This window comes from Chiloscyllium plagiosum, chromosome 1, assembly GCF_004010195.1.
Source record: "Chiloscyllium plagiosum isolate BGI_BamShark_2017 chromosome 1, ASM401019v2, whole genome shotgun sequence".
Classification (NCBI taxonomy): Eukaryota; Metazoa; Chordata; class Chondrichthyes; order Orectolobiformes; family Hemiscylliidae; genus Chiloscyllium; species Chiloscyllium plagiosum.
In genome coordinates, this window is record NC_057710.1 from 23,092,181 (window position 1) to 23,120,136 (window position 27,956).

Here is a 27,956-nt window from a genome sequence, read left to right on the forward strand (position 1 = left end):
TCCACTACACCTCCAATTTTGGTGTCATCTGCAAACTTACTAACTGTACCTCTTCTGCTCGCATCTAAATCATTTATGTAAATGACAAAAAGTAGAGGACCCAGCACCGATCCTTATGGCACTCCACTGGTCACAAGCCTTCAGTCTGAAAAACAACCCTCCACCACCACCCTCTGTCTTCTACCTTTGAGCCAGTTCTGTATCCAAATGGCTAGTTCTCCCTGTATTCCATGAGATCTAACCTTGCTAATCAGTCTCCCATGGGGAACCTTATATACTCATCCAAATGCCTCTTAAAATGTTGCAATTGTACCAGCGTCCACCACATCCTCTGGCAGCTCATTCCATACATGCACCACCCTCTGCATGACAAAGTTGCCTCTTAGGTCTCTTAAATTTTTCCCCTCTCACCTTAAACCTGTGCCCTCTAGTTTTGGACTCCCCTACAGTGCAGAAAGGACCTTGGCCATTCACCCTATCCATGCCCTGTATGATTTTTTAAACTTCTATAAAGGTCACCCATCAGCCTCTGGCGCTCCAGGGAAAATAGCCCCAGTCTGTTCAGCTCCTCCCTATAGTTCAAACCCTTCAACCCTGAAAACATCCTTGTAAATCCTTTCAAGTTTAAACAACATCTTTGTCGCAGGAAGACCAGAATTGAACACAGTATTTCAAAAGTGGCCTAACCAATGTCCTGTACAGCTGCAACATGACATCCCATATGATTTTTTAAACTTCTATAAAGGTCACCCATCAACCATCAAACAACATCTTTGTCGCAGGAAGACCAGAATTGAACACAGTATTTCAAAAGTGGCCTAACCAATGTCCTGTACAGCTGCAACATGACATCCCAACTCCTATACTCAATGCACGAACCAATAAAGGCAAACGTATCAAACACCTCTTCTGGTGCAAATGCAGTCCTTCGGGCTCCACTCACATAATACTCATACCAGAATCGCTATATCTAAGACCTTGGTAGATGTAATTCGCTTGTGGCTTCAATTTTTTTTAAAAACTAGAATTTCAGACAGCTTTTTCCTGCAGCAATCATATACTTGAGCTTCAATGTACTCATCTTAAGTAATCACTTCCAGGTTTTATCTAGTCTGAGACTAACACCAATGTTTCACTCCAAGGACTTAACTCACAGGATATCCTTCTCAGGAGCACATGTGTACACAGCCATCCTGTTCCAAAGTGTTCACAGGACTAACACTACCCAAACTTTGAAATTAAACTAAACGTTTCTCTCCTTCAGCTATAAGCCCTTAAGCTTAAAAATAGATTCCAGGACACTAACAAATCTCTGAAGCACCATTATTTACCATAAATGTGTATATATTGTATATTTTATAGCATAGAAAAGTGATACAAGATTTATTGTCCATTCAAACTTTGGAATCTTGTGGTTTTACTCCCTAAATACTATACCTGTGGTCCCAAACTTTGTCAGTTTCTTTTAAAAATGTTACTGGTCCCTAGCCAAGTTGCAAAACAGATGCAGTGATTCGTTCAGGATCATAATGCATGTATTGATGGTAACAAACATGGAAAGAAGCTGATGGCGTGAAATTACCAGTGCAGTTACTGCATCCTGTGGCTTGTTTAGGAATTAAATTATTGAAAAGCAGAATCCACCAAATAAAAATGAGTCATAACGGTTCCACCTTTTATAGGGATATGGAAAAAAGAAACACCCCCAAAGTATCACTGCCATCAAGACTAAAATGGTAATACAGATACATATCAGTGGTTCGGTTTCATTGTCATAATGATAATCCTGCTGCACTCAGGGCTAGAATATTTAGAAATCTTGAAATCACAGATGAAAATAACAAGGTATTATGTCATATAGTATATTTCTCATTGTGTTCACACATTATAATGGTTTTGTGCAGTACACTTCAGGCTATTAACAGAATTCTCCATTAAATTTACTGTGCAAATACAAATATGTTAGCGTAAAGTTAGGATGCCTTCTATAAAGGAACTCTTGTCCAATAATCTTAAAATAAGTTCGTTCTTCACACCCACAGAGAAGTTAAATTTCATCAAAGTTGCATTGAGGCACAAGTAAACAATGTATACCAAAAGACATAGCTGCTAGACTGGGTCTGCAGCAGGTGGTGACGTTATCAAGGAGGAAAAAAGCATACATGACCTCATCCTTACCAATCTGCTAACTGCAGATGCATCTGTCCATGACAGTACTGATAACTGTGACCACCATACAGTCCCTGCAGAGACAAAGTCTTGCCTTCACATTGCGAATGCACTTCGTGTTGTGTGGAACTACCATTATGCTAAGTGGGACAGGCTGCAAATAGATTGAGGATCAGTGGTGCTGGAAGAGCATAGCAGTTCAGGCAGCATCGAACGAGCAGCGAAATCGACGTTTCGGGCAAAAGCCCTTCATCAGATTCCTGATGAAGGGCTTTTGCCCGAAACGTCGATTTCGCTGCTCGTTGGATGCTGCCTGAACTGCTGTGCTCTTCCAGCACCACTGATCCAGAATCTGGTTTCCAGCATCTGCAGTCATTGTTTTTACCTTGCAAATAGATTGAGCAAATCTAGACAGGGCATCCATGAGGCGCGGTGGGCCAACAACAGCAGCTGAATCATATTTCCAACAAAATCTGCAACTTCATGGTCTGGCAAAATCCCTAACCGTTACAATTAAGCCAGGGGAATCAACCCTGATTCAATGGAGATTGTGGGATGGCAAGCCAGGAGTACAGTCAAAGAGTCATACAGCATGGAAACAGACTCTTCAATCAAAGTAGTCCATGCTGACCATGTTCCCAAACTAAACTAGTCCCACTTGCCTGCTTTTGGCCCATATCCCTCCAAACCTTCCCTATTTTTGCAATTTTCCAAACATCTTTTAAATATTACAACCATACCTGCATCCACTTCTTCTGGTAGTTCATTCCACATATGAACTACACTCTAAAAAAAAGTTGCCCTTCATGTCCTTTTTAAATCTTTCTACTCTGACCTTAAAAATATGCCCCCAGTTTTGAATTTCCCCACCCATGGGAAAAGACTCTTGATAATAACCTTATCTATGTCCTTCATGATTTTATAAATCTCTCTAAAGGTCACCTCGCAACCTCTTACTCTCCAGTGAAAAACAGTGTCAGCTTACTGCACTGTGTGCAATTCTAGTCTCCCTGCTATACGAAGGATGTTGTGAAACTTGAAAGGGTTCAGAAAAGATTTGCAAGGATGCTGCCCTGGTTGGAGGGTTTGAGCTATAGGGAGAAGTTGAATAGGCTGGGGCTATTTTCCCTGGAATGTCAAAGGTTAAGGGGTGGGGGATAGGGTAAATAGACAAGATCTTTTCCCTAAAGTTTTGGAGGGGGGGGGGGGGAAGGTGTCAGAGGAAACAGTGGAGGCTGGTACAATTGAAAAGGCATGTGGATGGGTATAATCAATAGGAAGGATTTAGAGGGTTATGGGCCAAAACAGCACACAGTATTCCTAAAAAGGCCTCACCAATATCCTGTACAACCTCAACATCTTGTCTAAAATTAGGTGTAGTATGGTAAAGACAACAAACAGATTACTTGCATACCATGCAGCAAGTGAAAGACTGAACTAAGCAATCCCATAACCAACAGCTCAGGTCTCAACTTGCTAGGTGCTTTACCTGAGGTTTTCCATGCAAAATGCAATTCACACACACCAACTTCTGCAAACAGTTAAAGTTTATTAAAGCTTGTACAAGCTAGGCGACCCCCTTTGACCCTCTTCGTAGGCATGCGAAGTCGAGTCAAAAGAGGACCCGAACAAAGAAAACACATCCTATTTATACAGGTCAGTTGGTAATGCCTACAGATACTCTGGCCACTTTCCCCCACCCTCCCATAACCACATGTTACCCCAGGTGCAATGGTAGGATAAGGTCATCTTCAGAGATAATGTAAATGTAAATGCCCTAATCCCATGGAATTGTTGTGCAAACGATATCCTGACTCAGTGATTCCCCAAGGCAATGTAGGTATGATATGTCCTAGCTTCAGGGCAGCCCTGCAAATGTGTTCTGGCTCTGCTACTTCCCCAGACAATGTAGGTGTGATATGCTTCAGTACTGGAGGATGGTTATGAAAGCATTTCTGAATGGAAGGGGCAGAATGAGAGTTTAATTTGATAATAGCAGGAGAGTAGTGGTAAATGGCTGGTCAAATGAAGTGTGAGTCGCCCACATTCCCCATCCACTTCCAGAATGTTCAGCTTCTGGAGAAAGACAGTACAGTTTAACCCTTCAACATTACATTAATGTCAGAGAAATAGCACAATTTAATCTTTTAATACTACAAACTCTGCAGTCCTACCATATCCAGTCATAAATATTGATACTCAATTAAATAACTCGCAGGAGGAAGAGGCTCCACAAATATCTCCAGCCTCAATAATGGAGAACCCTGTGTATCAATATGAAAGATAAGACTGAAACATTCGCAACAATCTTCAACCAGAGTGTTGAGTAAACAATGCATCACAACCGCTTCCAGTTGTCCCCAGCATTACAGATACCAGTCTTCTGCCAATTTGATTCACTATGTGATATCAAGAAAGGACTGAAGGTTCTGGATAATGTAAAGGCTATGCAGTCCGACAACATTCCAACACTAAACTGAAGACTTGTGCTCCAGAACTTGCCACTAGACAAGCTGTTCCAGTACAGTTAAAAACTGGCATCCACCCAACGATGTGGAAAATAACCCAGTTATGTCCTGTACATAAAAAGCAGGACAAATCCAACTCCACCAATTATAGCCTCAGTCTACTCTTGTTCAGCAATAAAGTCATTGACAGTGTCGTCAACCATGCTATCAATCAGTGCCTGCTCAGCAATAAGCTATTCACTGGCCCCTAGTTTGGGTTTTGCAAGGGCCACTCAGCCCCTGATCTCAAACATGTGTAAAGTGTTGAATTTCAGAGGTGAGGCCCTTGACATCAAGGCTGCATTTGACTGCGTATGGCATCAGAGGGTCCTAGCAAACTTGGAATCAGGGGACAAATTCTCCGCTGCTTTGAGTCATTCCCGGTACATAAGAAAATGGTTATGGTTGTTGGAAGTCTGACATCTCAGCTTCAGGACATTCTCTGCAGGAGTTCTTCTGTGTAGTGTTCTAGGCCCAATCATCTTCAGCTGCTTAGTTAATAACATTCCTTCAATCATAACATCAGAAGAGGGACGTTCACAAATGACTGTATGATATTCAGCATTATTCGAAACTCCCCAGATACTTAGGCAGTCCACTTTCAACTGCAATACAACCTGGACAATATTCGGTTTTGGCTAACAAGTGTCAGGCAATGGCCATCTCCAATAAGGGACAATCTAACCATGACTCTTGACATATGATGGTGCTACAATCACTTAATCCCAAACTATCAATATCCTGAGTTACCAATGACCAGAAACCCAACTGGACTCACGACATAGACACAGTGACTACAAGAGCAGGTGCTCGGAATACTACAGAGAGTTAGACACCTCCAGACTCGCTAGAGCCTGAGCACCATCAGGACTGTGATAGAACACTCTGCATTTGGTTGGATGGACGCAGTTCCAACAACATGCAAAAGGTTTGATACCATCTAGGACAAAGCAGCCTATTTGATTTGTACCACATCCACAAGCATCCACTCCCTGCATCACCAACATTCAGTAGCAACAGTGCGTGCTATCCACGAGATGCACTGCAGAAAATTCAAAGATCCTTGGACAGCACCTTCCAAAAGCACGACTAGTTCCATTGAGAAGAACATGGGCAGTAGACACAGAGGAACATCACCGACCTCCAAGCTACTCAGCATCCTAATTTGGTAATATATTGCTGCCCCTTCACTGTCACTGGGTCAAAATCCCTTACTAAGGACCTTATGGATCTACCTAAGCACACAGACTGCAGCAGTTTACGGCAGCAGCTTCCCACTGCATTCTCAAGGATAACAAGGGATGCTCAATAAATGTTGCCCTGCCAGCCATGCCCATGAGTGACTTAAAAGTTAACAAAATGCTGCTTACAGATAGAAACTTAACTATATGGGCCAAAGCACATTGCCCTTACTATTAAAAGATATGCTGCTATCAACTTTTCAACATGGGGACACCATATACGAGAAAACCTTCGGGATTATGTATATGACAACCAAGAATTCTCTCTCCTGACAAGCGTAGGGCCCTCAATTTCTTTCAAAGGGTAAAAGGTTAAACAACAAAGTGTCAAGGGAAAGACGGTAGAAAGAAAATTGCCTGGCGCTATATAGTTATGTCAGAAACCAAACAAAAACAAAATCACCTGAGGCTAAAACCAAATTACTGCGGATGCTGGAATCTGAAACCAAAAAAGAGAAAATGCTGGAAAATCTCAGCAAGTCTGGCAGCATCTGTAAGGAGAGAAAAGAGCTGACGTTTCGAGTCGAACTGACCCTTTGTCAAAGCTCGCCTGAGACTAGTTAGTATAAAACAGTTTCATACTGTTAAAGAGATGGAAAGCTGTGACTACGGTAATGTATAAACGTTTTTCACTGCTATGAAAACAGAACTGCATCAGGTTGTAACAAAGCACAGTGAACAAACATCTACTCCAAACTCATGTCTGCCACGAGTGGCTTAGGTAATTCGGAGACAACGAAATCAAAAGCAAATGCCTAAATTCCCTCCCCTTCAAAGAAGAATGCCCAACTTACTTCAACACAGATCTAGAGACAGAATGAGAACCAAATTCCACCGAGAAACTGAAGACTAGAACTCTGTGTGAAGCTAGAGAAGTGATTGCTGGGTCTCTTGCTGAGATATTTGTATGATTGATAGTCATAGGTGAGGTGCCGGAAGACTGGAGGTTGGCAAACGTGGTACCACTGTTTAAGGGTGGTAAGAAAAAGCCAGGGAACTATGGACCAGTGAGCCTGACGTCGGTGGTGGGTAAGTTGTTGGAGGAAATCCCGAGGGACAGGATGTACATGTATTTGGAAAGGCAAGGACTGATTAGGGATAATCAACATGGCTTTGTGTGTGGGAAATCATGTCTCACAAACTTGATTGAGTTTTTTGAAGAAGTAACAAAGAGGATTGATGAGGGCAGAGCAGTAGATGTGATCTATTTGGACTTCAGTAAGGCATTCAACAAGGTTCCCCATGGGAGACTCATTAGCAAGGTTAGATCTCACGGAATACAGGGAGAACTAGCCATTTGGATACAGAATGGGCTCAAAAGTAGAAGACAGAGGGTGGTGGTGGAGGGTTGTTTTTCAGACTGGAGGCCTGTGACCAGGGGAGTGCCATAAGGTTCGGTGCTGGATCCTCTACTTTTTGTTATTTACATAAATGATTTGGATGTGAGCATAAGAGGTATAGTTAGTAAGTTTGCAGATGACACCAAAATTGGAGGTGTAGTGGACAGTGAAGAAGATTACCTCAGATTACAACAGTATCTTGACCAGATGGACCAATACGCTGAGAAGTGGCAGATGGAGTTTAATTCAGATAAATGCAAGGTGCTGCATTTTGGGAAAGCAAATCTTAGTCGGACTTATTCACTTAATGGTAAGGTCCTCGGGAGTGTTGCTGAACAAAGAGACCTTGGAGTGCAGGTTCATAGCTCCTTGAAAGTGGAGTCACAGGTAGATAGGATAGTGGCGAAGGTGTTTGGTATGCTTTCTTTTATTGTCAGAGTATTGAGTACAGGAGTTGGGAGGTCATCTTGTGGCTGTACAGGACATTGGTTAGATCACTGTTGGAATACTGCGTGCAATTCCGGTCTCCTTCCTATCGGAAAGATGTTTTGAAACATGAAATGGTTCAGAAAAGATTTACAAGGATGTTGCCAGGGTTGGAGGATTTGAGCTATAGGGAGAGGCTGAACAGGCTGGGGCTGTTTTCCCAAGAGCGTCAGAGGCTGAGGGGTGACCTTTATAGAGGTTTACAAAATTGAGGAGCATGGATAGGGTAAATCGACGAAGTCTTTTCCCTGGGGTCGGGGAGTCCAGAACTAGAGGGCATAGGTTTAGGGTGAGAGGAAAAGATATAAAAGAGACTTAAGGAGCAACTTTTTCACACAGAAGGTGGTACATGTATGGAATGAGCTGCTAGAGGATGTGGTGGAGGCTGGTACAATTGCAACATTTAAAAGGCATTTGGATGGGTATATGAATAGCAAGGGTTTGGAGGGATATGGGCCGGGTGCTAGCAGATGGGACTAGATTGGGTTGAGATATCTGGTTGGCATGGAGGGGTTGGACCGAAGGGTTTATTTCCATGCTGTACATATCTATGACTCTGAGTATATGTGGTGCATACAACTTGAATAAAACATCACTAAGAGATAAACATGTAAAATTCAAAAATAAATATCACACAGAAGAAAATGCCTGCAATACCAAGGACCAGTCCAACAGTGATAAAGAACAGTACTTCACCAAAGACCCTGCGAAAAGAGGTGAAAGACCTTCCAAGTTCAAGGAAGAACTACAGATATCAGATAGACAGGCTTAAAGGGAACCTTCAACCCAACAAACTTACCTTCACCTTGGTCCAAAGAGAAGGCTTCATCCTCATACACTAGCCACTGCATGTAAGCATTAAGGTGCATCAGTCAATAAAGAAGGCAATTGGTATGCTGGCCTTCACAGCTAGATGATTCAAGTATAGCAACAGAGATGACTTGCTACAGTTATACAAGGTCTTGGTGAGACCATGCCTGAATGTTATGTGAAGTTTTAGTCCTCTTATGCAAGGAAGAATCTTTTAGTTGTAAAGTGAGTACACTGATTTCTGGGATGGCAGGACTGACATATGAGGAAAGATTGAATTGATTTGGATAATATTCACTGATAAGGGGAGTGTGGGGGGCGGGGGGGGAGGGAATCTATAAAATTCAGACAGGACAAGACAGGGTAAATGCAGCAAAGATACTGATGGGGAGGTCCAGAAGCAGAGGTCAAGGTCAAAGGAAATGAGGTGTATTTTTATAATTTTTGAGACATGACTGAGATAAGGAAAAGTTGGGGAAATGGTGGGCTCACGGTATTATCACTAGACTATTAATCCAGAGACCCAGGAAAAATGTGTGGGAGGTGGTTAGGGTTCAAATCCCACCATGATAGATGGTGGAATTGTATCTTATAAAAATCTGCAATTAATGACAACTGCATTGATCATTGTCAATTGTTATGAATATCCTTCAGGGAAGGAAACTGCCATCCTTACCTAGTCTGGTCAACATCTGACTCCAAACTCTCGGCAAAGTGGCTGACTCTTAATAACCCTCTGGCAATTTTGCATTGTTTACTCAATTGGACTCTTCTCCTTAGACCAGAGGACGCTATCCTCATCCATGCTCCAGCACTTATGGGCTTGAATGAATGTATAATTATGAACATGGACTAGTATTATATCCCATTTGAGCTCAAACAGGATGATCCAAGAGTCTTGAGCACCTAACTGGTTCTTAAATTATCTAAGGGCCTTTGGCCCCACAACCAGACCAGACAGCCTATTCCAAATGCTCGTCACATTTTGTGAAAAAGTTACTATTAGTCCTAAATTTAATTCACATGAGATTGCAAAAGTAGTAAGAAAATGTCATAGTTTCAATTTAATAAGTGCATAACATCATATTTTCCATTCTCTTACCCATGGTATATACCGCTATCAAATTATCTGACACTTTCTTTCAAAGCTGCACATGTCAGGTCTTTCAAATTTTCTCACATAGATTAGATCATTAAGGTTAAGGGTCAATCTTATCAGCAAAACCCTAACTATTTGAATGTCTCCCGCGCCTCTCGATGCCCAGAACTGATCATTGAACTTATTTCCATGGCTTATTTTCATGTATACTCTCCTATAATAGAGCCCAGCGAAGAAGGTTACCTCAGATTACAACAGGATCTTGATCAGATGGGCCAATGGGCTGAGAAGTGGCAGATGGAGTTTAATTCAGATAAATGCGAGGTGCCACATTTTGGGAAAGCAAATCTTACCATTAAGTGTATAAGTCCTGCTAAGGTCCTAGGGAGATTTGCTGAACAAAGAGACCTTGGAGTGCAGACTCAGCTACCTTGAAAGTGGAGTCGCAGGTAGATAGGATAGTGAAGAAAGCGTTTGGTATGCTTTCCTTTATTGGCCAGAGTATTGAGTACAGGAGTTGGGAGGTCATGTTGCAGCTATACAGAACATTAGTTACGCCACTGTTGGAATATTGCGTGCAAGCCTGGTCTCCTTCCTATTGGAAAGATGTTGTGAAACTTGAAAGGGTTCAGAAAAGATTTACAAGGATGTTACCGGGTTGGAGGATTTGAGCTACAGGGAGAGGCTGAACAGGCTGGGGCTGTCTTCCCTGGAGCATCGAAGGTTGAGGGGTGACCTTGCAGAGGTTTACAAAATTATGAGGGACATGGATAGGATAAATCAACAAAGTCTTTTCCCTGGGGTTGGGGAGTCCAGAACTAGATGACATACGTTTAGGGTGAGAGGGGAAAGATATAAAAGAGACTTAAAAGGGCAACTTCTTCACACAGAGGGTGGTACGTGTATGGAATGAGCTGCCAGAGGAAGTGGAGGAGACTGGTACAATTGCAACATTTAAGAGGCATTTGGATGGGTATATGAATAGGAAGGGTTTGGAGGGATATGGGCCAGATGTTGGCAGGTAGGATTAGATTGGTTTGGGATATCTGGTCAGCATGGACGGGTCTGTTTCCATGCTGTACATCTCTGTGACTCTATGACCTTGTTGATGGCTCTTCAAGCTTTTGCATAGAGACAATGAGTGCCAAGTCTTCTAAGGACTCCCAAATTGCCCTTCAATTTTATCAATATTTATCATGGATAGGTGTATTGCCCACTTTTCATTCCAAAGTATACTCACCTATACCAAATTCCACTGCTGCTGTTTTTACCTGGGCCACAACAACCTTTAATCTTAAACTCAATACACAAGAAAGGAAAGCATGAGAAGGACTAAAAAAAATTGTTATCCTACCTGCAGACGAAGAACACTTGACAGCCATTTTAAGTCAAAGAGACTATATCGAGAAAGTGAACGCACTGCTTGCGGATACCTACACTTATAGAGTCATAGAGATGTACAACCCATCCATGCCAACCAGATATCCCAACCCAATCTAGTCCCACCTGCCAGCACCCAGCCCATATCCCTCCAAACCCTTCCTATTCATATACCCATCCAAATGCCTTTTAAATGTTGCAATTGTACCAGCCTCCACCACTTCCTCCTCAGCTCATTCCATACACATACCACCCTGTGTGAAAAAGTTTCCCCTTAGGTCTCTTTTATATCTTTCCCCTCTCACCCTAAACCTATGCCCTCTAGTTCTGGACTCCCCAACCCCAGGAAAAAGCAGCCTCTCCCTGTAGCACAGATCCTCCAACCCTGGCAACATCCTTGTAAATCTTTTCTGAACCCTTTCAAGTTTCACAACATCTTTCCGATAGGAAGGAGACCAGAATTGCACACAATATTCCAACAGTGACTTAACCAATATCCTTTACAGCCGCAACATGACCTCCCAACTCCTGTACTCAATACTCTGACCAATAAAAGAAAGATACCAAACGCCTTCTTCATTATCCTATCTACATGCGTCTCCACTTTCAAGGAGCCATGAACCTGCACTCCAAATTCTCCTTGTTAAGCAACACTCCCTATAAGACCTTACCATTAAGTGTATATGTCCTGCTAAGATTTGCTTTTCCAAAATGCAGCACCTCGCATTTATCTGAATTAAACTCCATCTGCCACTTCCTGACCCCATAACTAGAGAACCAAATCAGAGCCCTACTCAAAAAACATCAGAAAGCTGGAGAAATAAATATGACCGACTTCCAAACAATGAAACCAGATGGATCCAACACACCACAATTCTTCAGATTACCCAAAATTTGCGAACTAGGAGCTCCCTTAGACCCATAGTCTTGCTAACCGGAACACCAATTTACAGATTAGCCAAAGAGCTACACCAAAGACTAAAACACTTAGGCTCACGCCACTCCATCCACTGCACCCAAGAATTCCTGAAGACCAAAGACACCAAGATAGAAGAGGATGAAATAATGATCTCCTTTGACATAACAGCCCTATTGACATCCATCAACATCAACCTGGCCAATGAAACACTCACTATACTATGAGAAGAATCAAACATACATACACCAAATGCCACCAACTTCATCAGCAAGGACAACATAGTCAAGCTAGTGAGCATATGCCTTACCACCCACTTCACCTTCAACAACAAAACCTACAGACGAATCAACGGAACAACCATGGGATCTCAGATATCAGGGTTCTTAGCAGAAGCAGTAACGCAGGGGTAGTAATGCAGAGACTTGAACAAACAGCTCTGCCAGCCATCCAACCCAAACTTTGGATCCACTACGAGGATGACACCTTAGTAATGACTAAACGAAACAAATTAGAGGAAACCTTCAAAACCATCAATAACACCCTTACTGGCATAAAATTCACTCAAGAGGAGAAAAACAACAAACTGCCATTCCTAGATGTCACAGTAGAACGAATAGCCAATGGAGAACTTCAAACCCGCATGTACAGGAAAACAACATATACGGACCAAATACTGAACTACAGAAGCAATCATCCCAACACCCACAAACGGAGTTGAATTGGAAATTATTTCAATGAGCCATCACACACTGCAACACCGAGGAACTACAAAAGAGCAGAAGAAAATCACCTAAACAGTGTATTCAAAAAGAACGGGTAGCAAATGAACACAGTCCGCAGATTTCTCAGCAACAAACCCAAACACGTGTCCAGAATACCTAGCCACTCTCCCCTACATCAAGACATTTTGGAAATGACTGCCAGACTACTCAGACCTCTTAGCATCATGGTAGCAAACTCACCAAAACACTAAAACAGCAGCTAATGAACTTGAAAGACTCTATACAGACAACAAGCAAAACTAATGTCATTTACAAAATATCTTGCAAGAAATATAACACTACATTGGACAAACAGGCAGAAAACTAGCCACCAGGATACATGAACATCAACTAGCCACAAAAAGACATGATCCACTCTCACTAGTATCCTTACATACAGGTAAGGAAAGACACCACTTCGACTGGAACAACACAACCATCCGAGGACAAACCAAATAGAGACAAGCACGAGAATTCCTCGAAGCATGGCACTCCAACCAGAACTCTATCAACAAACACATCGATTTGGACCCCATTTACCACCCCTGAGAAAAAGAACAGGAAATTACATCACCAACCCAAGGAAACCTAAACACATAAATAAAAAGCGGTCCATACCACCAGTGCTTCACCGGAGACTCACTGCTGATGTTACCTAGTATGGTAACAAAACATCTGAAAATGAATCTTTCAGCTCAGCGAGCAAACTTACATCCAGAGAGCAAACTACTAAGATTGAGGAACATAGGACTTAGAAACAGCTAGAAACATGGAAGCTGTAGTCAGCCATTTGACCCTTCAAACCACCAGTCAAAAAGATCATGGATCTGGTCTGAAGTGACTTTCAGTTAATGCCTGCAACATTTTCCCACCATTCACTCCAACCTCCCTGCCTGGGACACGGAGTAATAGTTGTGCCATTCACTTTCATCTCTCTTAATATCTGCCTCTCGCTCATTTCAGAAGGCAAGCATCCTCCAATAGGGCAGAAGAAAATCATGGTAGGTGGTGGGCTGCCTGACATTTGGCTCCTCACACCTTACATGGAGAGCATCCCAACTCTGATTATCCCAAGTGACTGTTTCGGAGGCCGTGGACTGGTATTGTAGCTTGTCTTTGACTTACTATGCTGAGACCTCTGACTGAAAATTAATTCCATTGACTTGATTGAGGCCTGCTGACAACCATGGCAAGTTTCCTTTCTTAGTGTTTGTGGTAAATTGCAGGACAGAATTAATGTGCGCCTGGTATCTCTGGCTGAGAAGGTGAAGTGGAAAAGGACAGGCAGCATGTTTGTAAGCATTCAGTTAGTCTCAGACAAGTAAGCATTACGAAAGCAAATTAACAGATACAGCCCGATCCAATCCCTAAGCTGTTCGTAAGTCTCTGAGCACACAACGTCTTTGTTGAAGCATTACAATGATAGTTGCTATGCAACACTGTAGTGCAGAAGGGTTCTGTAAGTGAATCAGAGGAGTGCCATCAGGGTTCACCAAGGCTGGCACACATTGGATGTCAATGTCCATGGCTGATGCCATAATAAGTGTACCCTGATATGTTGGTGCCCAGGATCCAACATGGAGGTCTTTCAGAGCAAGCACGAAGCTGAATCAGGCAGGTACCCACTGTGACTCCAATGTCTAAAATGTTCTTAGTTTGTTTTGGTGCACTTAGAAACATGGGAAGCTGCATATTAATGAGGCAAGTGAGGCTGTTTAGAAGATGCTTAACAAGCAATAATCCCCTTTAATTGGCAACATGCAGCTGCACAGCAAGAAATGTGCCATGCTGCTTGTCAAAACATACAATGGAACAAAGTGCTCCTGATGTCGAGCTGGGCTTCAGCAGATTTCTTGTCCAATTCTGACACACATCTCACCATAGCTCATATCGCTCAAACCCCTATAAGATTCCTCTCCATGCTGTTTCACCATTGAAAATTCAACATTGGAGCCTTGCTGCGTGACTATGTCAAACTGAAGCATCACCAGGATCGTCAAAGTTCAGAGGTCTTCCTCTTTTAAAGTATTTTGTCAAACCAAATTTAAAAATGTACTATGTAGAGCATCACGCATTGAAACAACACCTCAATTGATTCTGGTTTATTTAATTTGACATTCCTGTAAAGGAGAAAAAGAAAACAAAGCACTGAAGTGCATTATCAGAGAAGTACCATAAATAATTGGAAAATAGCTCGTTTCAAAGAGCATAGTGGAACAGAGTGGAAATTAGCAACAATAGAACATTAACAGGCTAGCAGAATCTACTGCTGCTTCAACAGGTATGATGTCACATTGGAAAGAAAGCCATAACCTCATCATGTCATTACATTAGCACTTGATGCGCAGCACAATAGTTACTGGTATAAACCATCTTTGAGAATAGATATTTGCATACGCCGATCGTGGCAGTGTTACATAGCCACATGGGGTTGGAAATCTCATGACAAGCATCTGCAAAATCAGAAAACAAAGAAATGGAAAATAAAATTTAGTCATTTGAAAATTGTATTAAGCCAGTGACATCCAACACATCAGCTTCTAGCCACACATAGCAAAATACATAGTTGATTAGCAAGTCATAGAGATGTATAGCATGGAAACAGACCCTTCGGTCCAACCCATCCATGCCAACCAGAAATCCCAACTCAATCTAGTCCCACCTGCCAGCACCCGGCCCATATCCCTCCAAACCCTTCCATTACATATACCCATCCAAATGCCTCTTAAATGTTGCAATTGTACCAGCCTCCACCACTTCCTCCTCAGCTTGTTCCATACACGTATCACCCTCTGCGTGAAAAAGCTGCCCCTTAGATCCCTTTTATATCTTTCCCCGCTCACCCTAAGGAAAAGACTTTGCCTATTTACCCTATCCATGCCCCCTCATAATTTTGTAAACCTCTATAAGGTCACCCCTCACCTCCGATGCTCCAGGGAGAATAGCCCCAGTCTGTTCAGCCTCTCCCCATAGCTCAAATCCTCCAACCCTGGCAACATCCTTGTAAATCTTTTCTGAACCCTTTTGATGTTGTGAAACATGACAGAGGCAAGAGAGGAGTGGGAGTGGCATTTTTGTTAATGGATAGCATAACAGCTGTGCTAAGGGAGCATATTCCTGGAAATACATCCAGGGAAGTTATTTGGGTGGAACTGAGAAATAAGAAACAGATGATCACCTTATTGGAACTGTATTATAGGCCCCCTAATAATCAGGGGGAAATTGAGAAACAAACTTGTAAGGTGAGCTCAGCTATCTGTAAGAATAATAGGGTAGTTATTGTAGGGGATTTTAATTTTCCAAACATCGACTGGGACTGCCATAGTGTTACGTGTTTAGATAGAGAAGAATTTGCTAAGTGTGTACAAGTAAAAATGAATAATACACATCATTGCCATGTGAACTCAACATTGATTCACATGCAGTTTACATTGTGTGAGTATTAACCTTTGTGTTTATGGTAAACTGGCAAGATGAAAAGCAGAAGTAAAACAGAAAATGCTGGAAATACTCAGCTCAAGCAGCATCTGTGGAGAGTTTCAGGTCAATGAATTCGAACAAATTTTTAATGGTCATTAGCTAAAATATATTAACTCTTCCTGACCTGAAGTTTCTCAGCATTTTCTGTTTACACAGTATTTCAAATTTTTAGTCATTAACCAGAGTGTTTTATTTGGCTGTTATGTGATTTAGTTCTTTAGTTAATCCTGTTTCCTGATAAATGACTCGGTGCCATTGTTCAAAACACAAGATTTCAACATCTTGAAGTACCCTGCAACATTATAATGGGAAAAAATAAGATTGACCAATTAGAATATCTGCTCCAGGCTAACAGAAGAAAGAAAACAAATGGATAATAAGCAGTTTCAATGGAACATGGCCAAGGCAAGCAGCACCAATCATGTTCTGGATGGACAGCAGACATGGATCACCTAGTCTCACCACTGAGAAAAATGCCACCTAATCACACCAACAAAGTCAAAATTCCAGCTCACAGATGGTATAATTCTAGGAATTTATCCAAAATGTCGGATTAAAGTCACAAAAAAAGTTCGCAAAAGTAAAAGACTGCAGACTTTTAGGGGGAAAACTGGTAGATATTCAAGTATGAAATGTGTTGATCTATGATGTATGAGAAACACTCAAAGAGTGCATATGACTAAAATAGTATCATCATCGTCATTCCTGTGGTTAATCAACTAATTGAATGGGATAAAATTTTAAACCATACATAATTGATTTATTATTAATAACTTCTTTTCTAATAAAACTGTTCAGCTATCAGAAAGAAAGTCATACAATATCTGAATTCCACTGTGTTCACTGGCTGCTTTATCACAGAATAGCACAGCACTCCATCTCTGTGCCAAACACAATGCCATTTTAAACTAATCCCATCTCCCTATACAGATCCCTCTGTTTTCTGCTGTTTATGTATCTGCATCAATGCCTCTTAAATATTGCGATTGAATCAACTTCCACCACCTCTCCCGGCAGTGTGTTTCAGGCACCTACTACCCTCCTTTAAAAACTTTTCTCTCTCACCTTAATCCTACAAACCCTAGGACTTGATATTTTCCATTGTGGGAAAAAGACTGTTGACTATCCACCCCATCCAAGCCTCTCAGAATTTTAAATGCTTCTATCAGGTCACCCTTCATCTCTGGCGCTTTAGCAAGAACAATACAAGTTTGTCTATCCTCTCGCTATAGCTAATACATTCCAATTCAGACAACATCCTGGTAAACTTCTTTCGCACCCTCTCCAAAGGCTCCACATCCTTAGTATAGTGTGGCAACCAAAATTGCAAACAGTACTCCAAATGTGGCCAAACTAAAGCTTTATACAACTGCAATATGACTTGAGAAATTTTATACTCACGAGCCCCCTAATAAAGATAAGCATGCCATATGACGTCTTTAGCACTTTACTCCCTTGTGTGGCCACTTTCAGGGATCTATGGACTTGCACCACAAGATCCCTCTGCACAATCAATACTTGGTATATCAAGAATCCAGCCATTTATTACTTTCCCCTTGCATTTAATCTCCCAAAACGCCACTGATTGTCAAGGGGCATGACTGGATTGTCTCTTATTGGATGTGATCAGGGCACTTGTGTGGTGGTACAAAGATTATTTGGCATTTGTCAGCCCAAAACTTGACAATGCACAGGTCTACAGGTTGGATATTGATTACTTCAGTATCTGAGGAGTTGCAAATGGTGCTGAACATTATGAATAGTCAACAAATATCAGAATTTCTGGTTTTATGATAGAGGAAATGTCATTGATGAAACAGCTAGAACATTACCCTGAGGAGCTCCTGCAGAGGTCAAAATCAAGGTGAATCCCCTCCAACAACCACAACCATGTTCCTTCCTAGTAGTCTAGTTTTGCTTGGGGTTGCATGCATTGTGCTATTCCAAGCAGACCTTCCGGCAGTCTTCATCAGGGCAATGCCCTGGTTAGATGGTAATGGCAGATTGGAGAATATGCCAGACAAGTGACGGTAGTGAAGTTCAATTCCGCTGCTGATGATCACCATGGATACAGAGTCTTGGGTTCCTACATCTATTTGAACAATCTTCCATTTTAGGCAGGATAGAGAGGGACGTAAGAGGGGTGGAGCAGTTGCATTACTGTCAGAGAGGTTATCACAGCTGTGCTGAAGGAGAGCACTATGGAAGACTTGAGCAATTCAGCAATGTGGACAGAACTCGGAAATAGAAAGGGTGCGTTAACAATGCAGGGGCTGTACTACAGCCATGCAACAATGAGTGTGAGATAGAGGTACAAATATGTAGACAGATTATGGAAAGATGTAGGAGCAACAAGGTGGTAGTGATGGGAGATTTTAATTTTCCCAACAATGACTGGGATTCATAGAGTCAAAGAGATGTACAAGACGGAAACAGACCCTTCGGTGCAACTCGTCCATGCCGACCAGACATCCCAAACCAATCTAGTCCCAACTGCCACAATGACTGGGATTCATAGAGTCAAAGAGATGTACAAGACGGAAAGACCCTTCGGTGCAACTCGTCCATGCCGACCAGACATCCCAAACCAATCTAGTCCCAACTGCCAGCAGCCGGCCCATATCCCTCCAAACCATTCCTATTCATATACCCATCCAAATGCCTTTTGAATGTTGCAATTGTACTAGCCTCCACCACTTCCTCTGACAGCCCATTCCACACACTCACCACCCTCTGTGTGGAAAAAGTTGCCTCTTAGGTCTCTTTTGTATCTTTCCCCTCTCACCCGAAACCTATGCCCTCTAGTTCTGCACTCCCCCCACCCGAGAGAAAAGACCTTGTCTATTTACTCTTTCCATGCCCCTCATGATTTTATAAACCTCTATAAGGTCAGCCCTCAGTCTCCGATGCTCCAGGGGAAACAGCCCGAGTTTATTCACCCTCTCCCTATAGCTCAAATCCTTCAACCCTGGCAACATCCTTGTAAATCTTTACTGAACCATTTCAAGTTTCACGATATCCTTCTGATAGGAAGGAGGCCAGAATTGCACACAATATTCCAAAAGAGGCCCAGCCAATGTCCTCCCAACATAATCTCCCAACTCCTGTACTCATTACTCTGACCAATTAAAGTAATCATACCAAACGCATTCTTCACTATCCTATCTACCTGTAACTCCATTTTCAAGAAGCTATGAACCTGCACTCCAAGGTCTCTTTGTTCAGCAACACTCCCTAGGACCTTACCATTAAGTATAAGTCCTGCTAAGATTTGCTTTCCCAAAAGGCAACACCTCACATTTATCTAAATTAAACTCCATCTACCACTCCTCAGCCTATTGGCACATCCGATCAAGATTCCATTGTAATCAGAGATTCGCTGTCCACTACACCTCCAATTTTGGTGTCATCTGCAAACTTAATAACTATATCTCTTAAGCTCACATCCAAATCATCTGTACAAATAGCAAAAAGTAGTGGACCCAGCGCCGACACTGTCGTGTTAGATGTTTAGATGGAGTAGAATTTGTAAGGAGCATCCAGGAGCATTTTATAGAGCAGTATGTAAATAGTCCAACTCAGGAAGGGGTCAAACTGGACTTGGTGTTGGGGAATGAACCTGGTCAAGTGGTTGAAGTTTCAGTAAGGGATTACTTTGGGAATAGTGATCACAATTTCATAAGTTTTAGAGTACTCACGGACAAAGACGAGAGTGGCCCGAAAGGAAGAGTGCTAAGTTAGAAGAAGGCCAACTATAGCAAAATTCAACAGGAGCTGGGGAATGTGGATTGCGAGCAGCTGTTTGAGGGTAAATCCACATTCAATATATGGGAGGCTTTTAAAGAAAAGTTGATTAGAGTGCAGGACAGATATGTTCCTGTGAAAATGAGGGATAGAAATGGCAAGATTTGGGAACCATGGATGACATGTGAAATTGGGAGACTAGCTAAGAAGAAAAATGAAGCATACATAACATCTAGGTGACTGAAAACAGTAGAAGCTTTGGAAGAATAACGGGAAAGGAGGACCAATCTGAAACGAGGAATTAAGAGGGCTAAAAAGGGTTATGAACTATCTTTAGCAAACAGGGTTAAGGAAAATCCCAAAGCCTTTTTATTCGTACATAAGGAGCAAGAAGGTAACTAGAGAAAGGGTTGGCTGACTCAAGCACAAAGGAGGGAAGTTATACGTGGAGTCAGAGAAAATGGGTGCGATTCTTAATGAGCACTTTGCAGCGGTATTCATTGAGGAGAGGGACATGACAGATGTTGAGGTTTGGGATAGATGGCATAAGGAGACAGGAAGTGTTGGTTATTCTTAAAGGCATTAAGGTGGACAAGTTCCTCGGTCCAGATGGGATCTATCCCAAATCACTAAGGCAAATGAGAGAGGAAATAGCTGGGGACTTAATAGATACCTTTGCAGCATCCTTGAACACAGATGAGGTGCCGGAGGACTGGAGAATTGCTAATGTTGTCTCCTTGTTTAAGGAGGGTAGCAAGGATAACCTTATAGACTCGTGAGTCTAACGTCAGTGGAAGCTGCTGGAGAAGCCATTGAGGGATAGGATCTACAGAGGAACCTCGATTATCCGAAGGACACAGGCAGGGAGTCTTTCGTTCAGTTAACTGAATGCCGGATAACATAGTTTAGCCAAACATTGGGACCTTGCGATCTTGCCAGATAATCCGAAATTCAGATAATCAAATGGCAGATAATCGAGGTTGGTCTGTATTTACATTTGGAAGAAAATGAGCATATTAGTGATCGGCAACATGGTTTTGTGCAGTGAAGGTCATGTCTTATCAACTTAATAGAATTCTTTGATGAAGTGACAAAAAGCCCTGGGGAAAATTGATATACAGAGGGTGTTCAGGTCCAATGTTCCCTGAAGGTGGCAACTCAGATCAGTAGAGTGGTCAAGGTGGCATACGGCATGCTTTCCTTCATCGGATGGGGTATTGAGTACAAGAGTTGGCAGGTCATGTTACTGTTGTATAGGACTTTGGTTCAGCGACATTTGGAATACTGCATACAGTTCTGGTCGCCACATTACCAAAAGGGTGTGGATGCTTTGGAGAGGGTGCAGAGGAGGTTCATCAGGATGTTGCCTGGTATGGAGGGTGCTAGCTATAAGGAGAGTTTGAGTAGGTTAGGATTATTTTCATTAGAAAGAAGGGCAGTTGAGAGGGGACGTGATTGAGGCCTACAAAACCATGCGAGGTGTAGACAAGGTGGACAGCAAGAAATGTTTTCCCAGAGTGGACTCAATTACTAGGGGTCATGAGTTCAAAGTGAGAGGGGAAAAGGTTAGGGGAAGTTCTTTAGGAAAGTTCTTTACGCAGAGTTGATGGATACCTGGAATGCGTTGCCAGAGGTGGTAAAGGAGGACACGATAGCATCATTTAAGATGTACAGCACAGAAGCAGATCCTTCGGTCCAACTCGTCCATGCAGACCAGATATCCCAACCCAATCTAGTCCCACCTGCCAGCACCCAGCCCATATCACTCCAAACCCATATTCATATTCCCATCCAGATGTCTTTTAAATATTGCAATTGTATCAGCCTCCACCACTTCCTCTGACAGTTCATTCCATACACGTCTGAGTGAAAAGGTTGCCCCTTAGGTCCCTTTTATACCTTTCCCCTCTCATCGTGAACCTATGCCCTCTAGTTATGGACTCCCCATCCCCAGGGAAAAGATCTTGTCTGTTTATCCTATTGATGCCCCTCATGATTTTATAAATCTCTATAAGGTCACCCCTCAGTCTCCAACGCTCCAGGGAAAACAGCCCCAGCCTGTTCAGCCTCTCCCTTTGGCTCAAATCCTTCAACCTTGGTAACATCCTTGTAAATCTTTTCTGAACCCTTTCAAGTTTCACAACATCTTTCCAATAGAAAGGAGACCAGAATCGCATGCAATATTCCAACAGTGGCCTAACCAATGTCCTGTACAGCCGCAACTCCTGTACTCAATACTCTGACCAATAAAGGAAAGCATACCAAACGCTTTCTTCACTATCCTATCTACCTGCGACTCCACTTTCAAGGAGATATGAACATGCACTCCAAGGTCTCTTTGTTCAGCAACATTCCCGAGGACCTTACCATTAAGTGTATAAGTCCTGCTAAGATTTGTTTTCCCAAAATGCAGCACCTCACATTTTTCTAAATTAAACTCCATCTGCCACTTTTCAGCCCATTTGTTCATCTGATCAAGATCCCGTTGTAATCTGAGGTAACTTCTCCGCTGTCCACTACACCTCCAATTTTGGTGTCATCTGCAAACTTATTAACTGTACCTCTTATGCTCGCATCCAAATCATGAAAACTCAGTCCCAGGTAGAAAAGATAGTGAAGGTGGTGTTTGGTATGGTTGCCTTTATAAGTCAGTGCACTGAGTACAGGAGTTGGGAGGTCTTGTCATGGCTGTACAGGCATTGGTTAGGCCACTTTTGAAATACTGCATGCAATTCTGATCTCTCTGCTATAGAAAGGATGTTGTTAAACTTGAAATGGCTCAGAAGAGATTACAAGGATGTTCCCAGGATTGGAGTGTTTAAGCTGCAGGCAGCAGCTGATTAGGCAGGGGCTATTTCTTTGAAGTGGAGGCTGACCTTAGAGGTTAATAAATCATGAGGGGCATGGATATGGTAAATAGTCAAGATGAGAGAGTCTAAAACTAGAGGGCACACATTTAAGGTGAGAAGGGAAAGGTTTAAAAGGGACCGATGGGGTAACTTTTTCATGCAGAGGGTGTGGTACGTGCATGGAATGAGCTGCCTGAGGAAGTAGTGGAGGCTGGTACAATTACAACATTTAAAAGGCATCTAGATGGATATACGAATAGCAAGAGTTTCAAGGGATATAGGCCAAATGCTGGCAAATGGTACAAGATTAATTTAGGCCATCTGGTTGACATAGATGAGTTGGACTGAAGGGTCTGTTTCAATGCTATACAACTATATGACGATGAGAAGCATTGCAAGATCCCAAGGAGGAGAGATAAAGATAGATCACAAATGTCTTGAGATCACAGGAGAGCCAAGTGTGTCTATTATCGATTGGGTGTTTACAGGATTGGACGTATAGATTATGGGGATGGAAAAATGACATCAATGTTGGATGCAACTATGCACTTTATTAGGAGAATTAGAGTCCCTAAAGACCTCTCCTCCAATCTGAGCTGCCACTAAGAGGGCAACAAGGCCCCACGAGAGAGTCAGGTTTGGAGTGGTCTCTGGCCTCTCTCACACCAGTGGGAAATGAGCTCCAAATAAAGATCAATTTGCTGCTAAATACAGGAATCAGACTCCTCTTTAAAATCCTTCTCCAACACAGCATAACTCTCAGCTTCAAAATGCAACAGTGTCTTTAGGTGTGAAACATGACACTCAAGCTGATCAAACCAATGGCACTTCCTGCAAATTTGGTTATCCAGACTGTGAGGAGCATTCAAGAATTCCCACATACTGCAGACCATGCAATACACATGATGGAGCTACCCTGCCAAAACTTCATAAACTTAAATAAAGACTATTTAGAACTAAGAATATTTTAAAGGAAAGTTAGAACTTTTACCTTTCCTTAATCAAGCTTTAAAGTAGAGAAAAACAAGAGAAGAGAGTGGTGTTTTTGATAAAAAGGATAGCATTACAGTTATACTGAGGGAGGATATTCCTGGGAATACATCCAGGGAGGTTATTTGGGTGGAACTGGGAAATAACAAAGGAATGAAGACCCCCTCCCCCCCAATAGTGAGTATGAAATTGAGAAACAAACCTGTAAGGCGATGACAATTATATGTAAGAATAATAGGGTGGTTATGGTAAGGGATTTTAACTTTCCAAACATACTCTGGAACTGCCATAATGTTAAGGGTTTAGACGGAGAGGAATTTGTTAAGTGTGTACAGTATGTGGATGTACCTACTAGAGAAAGTGCAAAACTTGACCTACCCGTGGGAAATAAGGCAGGGCAGGTGACTGTGGAGGTGTCAGTGGAGGAGCACTTTGGGGCCAGTGACCATAATTCTTTAATGTTCTAAAACAGCGATGGAAAAGGATAGACCAGATCTAAAAGGTCAAGTTCTAAATTGAAGGAAGGCTAATTTTGATGGTACTAGGAAAGAAAATATGAGGGGCATGGATAGGGTAAATAGGCAAAGTTTTTTCCCTAGGGTCGCAGAGTCCAGAACTAGAGGACATAGGTTTAGGGTGAGAGGGGAAAGATATAAAAGAGACCTGTGGGGAAACTAGAACATTGAACATAGAACATAGAAGAATACAGCGCAGTACAGGCCCTTCGGCCCTCGATGTTGCACCGATCCAAGCCCACCTAACCTACACTAGCCCACTATCCTCCATATGCCTATCCAATGCCCGCTTAAATGCCCATAATGAGGGAGAGTCCACCACTGCTACTGGCAGGGCATTCCACGAACTCACGACTCGCTGAGTAAAGAACCTACCCCCCCTTAATTTAAAGCTATGCCCCCTTGTAATAGCTGACTCCATACGTGTCGACCCTATCTAAACCCCTAATCATCTTGTACACCTCTATCAAGTCAACCCAAACCTTCTTTTCTCCAATTAAAACAACCCCAAGTGCCTCAGCCTTTCCTCATACGATCTTTCTACCATACCAGGCAACATCCTAGTAAACCGCCTCTGCACCAGTTCCAGTGCCTCCACATCCTTCCTATAGTATGGCGACCAAAACTGCACACAATACTCCAGATGCGGCCGCACCAGAGTCTTATACAACTGCAACTTTTTCACACAGAGGGTGGTACATGTATGGAACGAGCTGCCAGAGGAAGTGGAGGAGGCTGGTACAATTGCAACATTTAAAAGGCATTTGAATGGGTATATGAATAGGAAGGGCTTGGAGGGATATGGGTGCTGATAGGTGGAACTAGATTGGGTTGGAATATCTGGTCGGCATGGAAGGGTCTGTTTCCATGCTGTACATCTCTATGACTTTCAAAAGCTGATTGGGGACAGATGTTCGCAGATAAAGGGATGGCTGGAAAATAGGAAGCTTTCAGAAATGAGATAACGAGAGTTCAGAGACAGTATATTCCTGTTAGGGTGAAAGGAAATGTTGGTAGGTATAGGGAATGCTGGATGACTAGAGAAATTGAGGTTTTAATTAAGAAAAAGAAGGAAGCATATATCAGGTATGGATAGCAAAGTTCGAATGAATCCTTAGAAGAGAACAATGGCAGTAGGGAAATCAAGAGGGCAAAAAGGGGACATGAGATAGCTTTGATAAATAGGATTAAGGAGAATCCAAAGGGATTTTATAAATACATTAAGGACGAAAGGATAACTAGGGAGCCTCAAAGATAAGCAAGGCAGCCTATGCGTGGAGCTGAAGAGATGGGGGAGATACTAAACGAGTATTTTAACTTGCATCAGTGTTTACTGTGGAGAAGAACATGGAAGATATAGAATGTGGGGAAATAGATGGTAACATCTTGAAAAATGTCCATATTACAGAGGAGGACGTGCTGGATTCTTGAAACGCACAGAAGTGGATAAATCCCCAGGACCTGATCAGGTGTACCCGAGAACTCTGTGGGAAGCAAGGGAAGTGATTGCTGGGCCTCTTGCTGAAATATTTGTATCATTGATAGTCACAGGTGAGGTGCCTGAAGACTGGAGGTTGGCTAACATGGCACCATTATTTAAGAATGGTGGTAAGGAAAAACCAGGAAACTATAGACCGGTGAGCCTGACTTCAGTGGTAGGCAAGTTGTTGGAGGGAATCCTGAGGGACAGGATGTACATGTATTTGGAAAGGCAACATCCCTGATTCGGGATAGTCAACATGGCTTTGGGTGTGGAAAATCATGTCTCACAAACTTGATTGAGTTTTTTGAAGAAATAACAAAGAGGATTGATGAGTGCAGAGCACTGGACGCGATCTATATGGAATTCAGTAAGGTGTTCAACAAGGTTCCCCATGGGAGACCAGTTAGCAAGGTTAGATCTCATGAAATACAGAAAGAACTAGCCGTTTGGATACAGAACTGGCTCAAAGGTAGAAGACAGAGGGTGGTGAAGGAAGCCTGTGACCATTGTTGTGCCACAAGGATCGGTGCTGGGTCCACAGCTCTTCGTCATTTACGTAAATGATTTGGATGTGAACATAGGAGGTATAGTTAGTAAGTTTGCAGATTACACCAAAATTGGAGGTGGAGTGGACAGCGAAGGGTACCTCAGAGTACCTTGATCAGATGGGCCAATGGGCTGAGGAGTGGTAGATGGAGTTTAATTTAGATAAATGCAGGTTGCTGCATTTTGGAAAAGCAAATCATAGCAAGACTTATACACTTAATGGTAAGATCGTACGGAGTGTTGCTGAACAAAGAGACCTTGGAGTGCAGGTTCATATTTCCTTCAAAGAAGAGTCACAGGTAGATAGAATAGTGAAGGTGTTTGGTATGCTTTCCTTTATTGGTCAATGTATTGAGTTGGGAGGTCATGTTGCAGTTGTGCAGGATATTGATTAGGCCACTTTTGGAATATTGCGTGCAATTCCGGTCCCTTTCCTATCGGAAGAAAGTTGGAAACTTGAAAGGGTTCAGAAAAGATTTACAAAGATGTTGCCAGATTTGGAGAATTTGAGCTATAGGGAGAGGTTGAATAGGCTTGGGCTCTTTTCCCTGGAGCATCGGAAGCTGAGGGCTGACCTGAAGAGGTTTATAAAAGTATGAGGGGCATGGATAGGATAAATAGGCAAAGTCTATTCCCTGGGGTGGGGGAGTCCAGAACTAGAGGGCATAGGTTTAGGGTGAGAGAGAAAAGATATAAAAGAGACCTAAGGGGCAACATTTTCACTCAGAGGGTGGTAGGTGTATGGAATGAGCTGCCAGAGGAAGTGGTGGAGGCTAGTACAAATACAGCATTTAAAAGGCATCTGGATGGGTATATGAATAGGAAGGGTTTTGAGGGGTAAGGGCCAAGTACTGGCAAATAGGACCAGATTAGGTTAGGATACCTGGTCGAGTTATTCCAAAGGGTCAGTTTCTATGCTGTACATCTATATGACTCTATGACTGACTATCTACAAATCAGGTCTCCCCTTTACCCTAACTTCACTTTTATCAGCCTCTATAACTATTGGCAGGGTTCTGGTTGTTGTTAGTTGCCACTCTCTTAAACTGAACCTCTCACTTGCACTCCCTCTGATTTTATGACGTCAAATTGCTAGTCTTACATCTAGACTACTGGCCGTCACCCTGCCCAATCATCTCAGTGACACAGACTGCCTGTCTCAGGATTTTCACACTACCCACTCCTCTCGGTGTTGCTGAGCAGATATCTCAGGGTCCTCACTTTGTCTGCTCCGCTCCATTTTAAAGGTTCATAGCTTTTACAGCATGGGAAGAAACGCTTCAGCCATGTTTGTGCCAGTCGTCAAATATTCAATTATTCTGTTCTAATGTTCAAGCATTTGGTCCGTAGCCTTGAATGCTTTGACATACTGTATTAAGTGTGTTGCTGGAAAAGCGCAGCAAGTTAGGCAGCATCCAGGGAACAGGAGAATCGACGTTTCGGGCATAAGCCCTTCTTCAGGAATGAGGAAAGTGTGTCCAGCAGGCTAAGATAAAAGGTAGGGAGGAGGGACTTGGGGGAGGGGCGTCGGAAATGTGATAGGTGGAAAGAGGTCAAGGTGAGGGTGATAGGTCAGACTGGGGTGGGGGCGGAGAGGTCGGGAAGAAGATTGCAGGTTAGGAAGGCGGTGCTGAGTT

The 27,956-nt window shown here is 42.6% G+C and overlaps 1 protein-coding gene across 3 annotated transcripts in view; it reads right to left on the minus strand.

Moving 5' to 3' along the window:
* The window catches only part of LOC122556226 (DDRGK domain-containing protein 1), a 99,549-nt gene that overhangs the window by 57,277 nt on the left and 14,316 nt on the right, over nt 1-27,956 (minus strand). The window contains exon 2 of one of the 3 annotated variants that reach the window (XM_043702986.1): nt 8,543-8,588. The exons of 1 other annotated variant lie outside the window; for it this stretch is intronic. In XM_043702986.1, coding sequence (XP_043558921.1) covers nt 8,543-8,588 — 46 coding nt within the window. Of the gene's footprint in view, nt 1-8,542; nt 8,589-13,837; nt 13,887-27,956 lie in introns of those variants that run through there. One more of the 3 variants, XM_043702922.1, reaches the window with a different exon arrangement.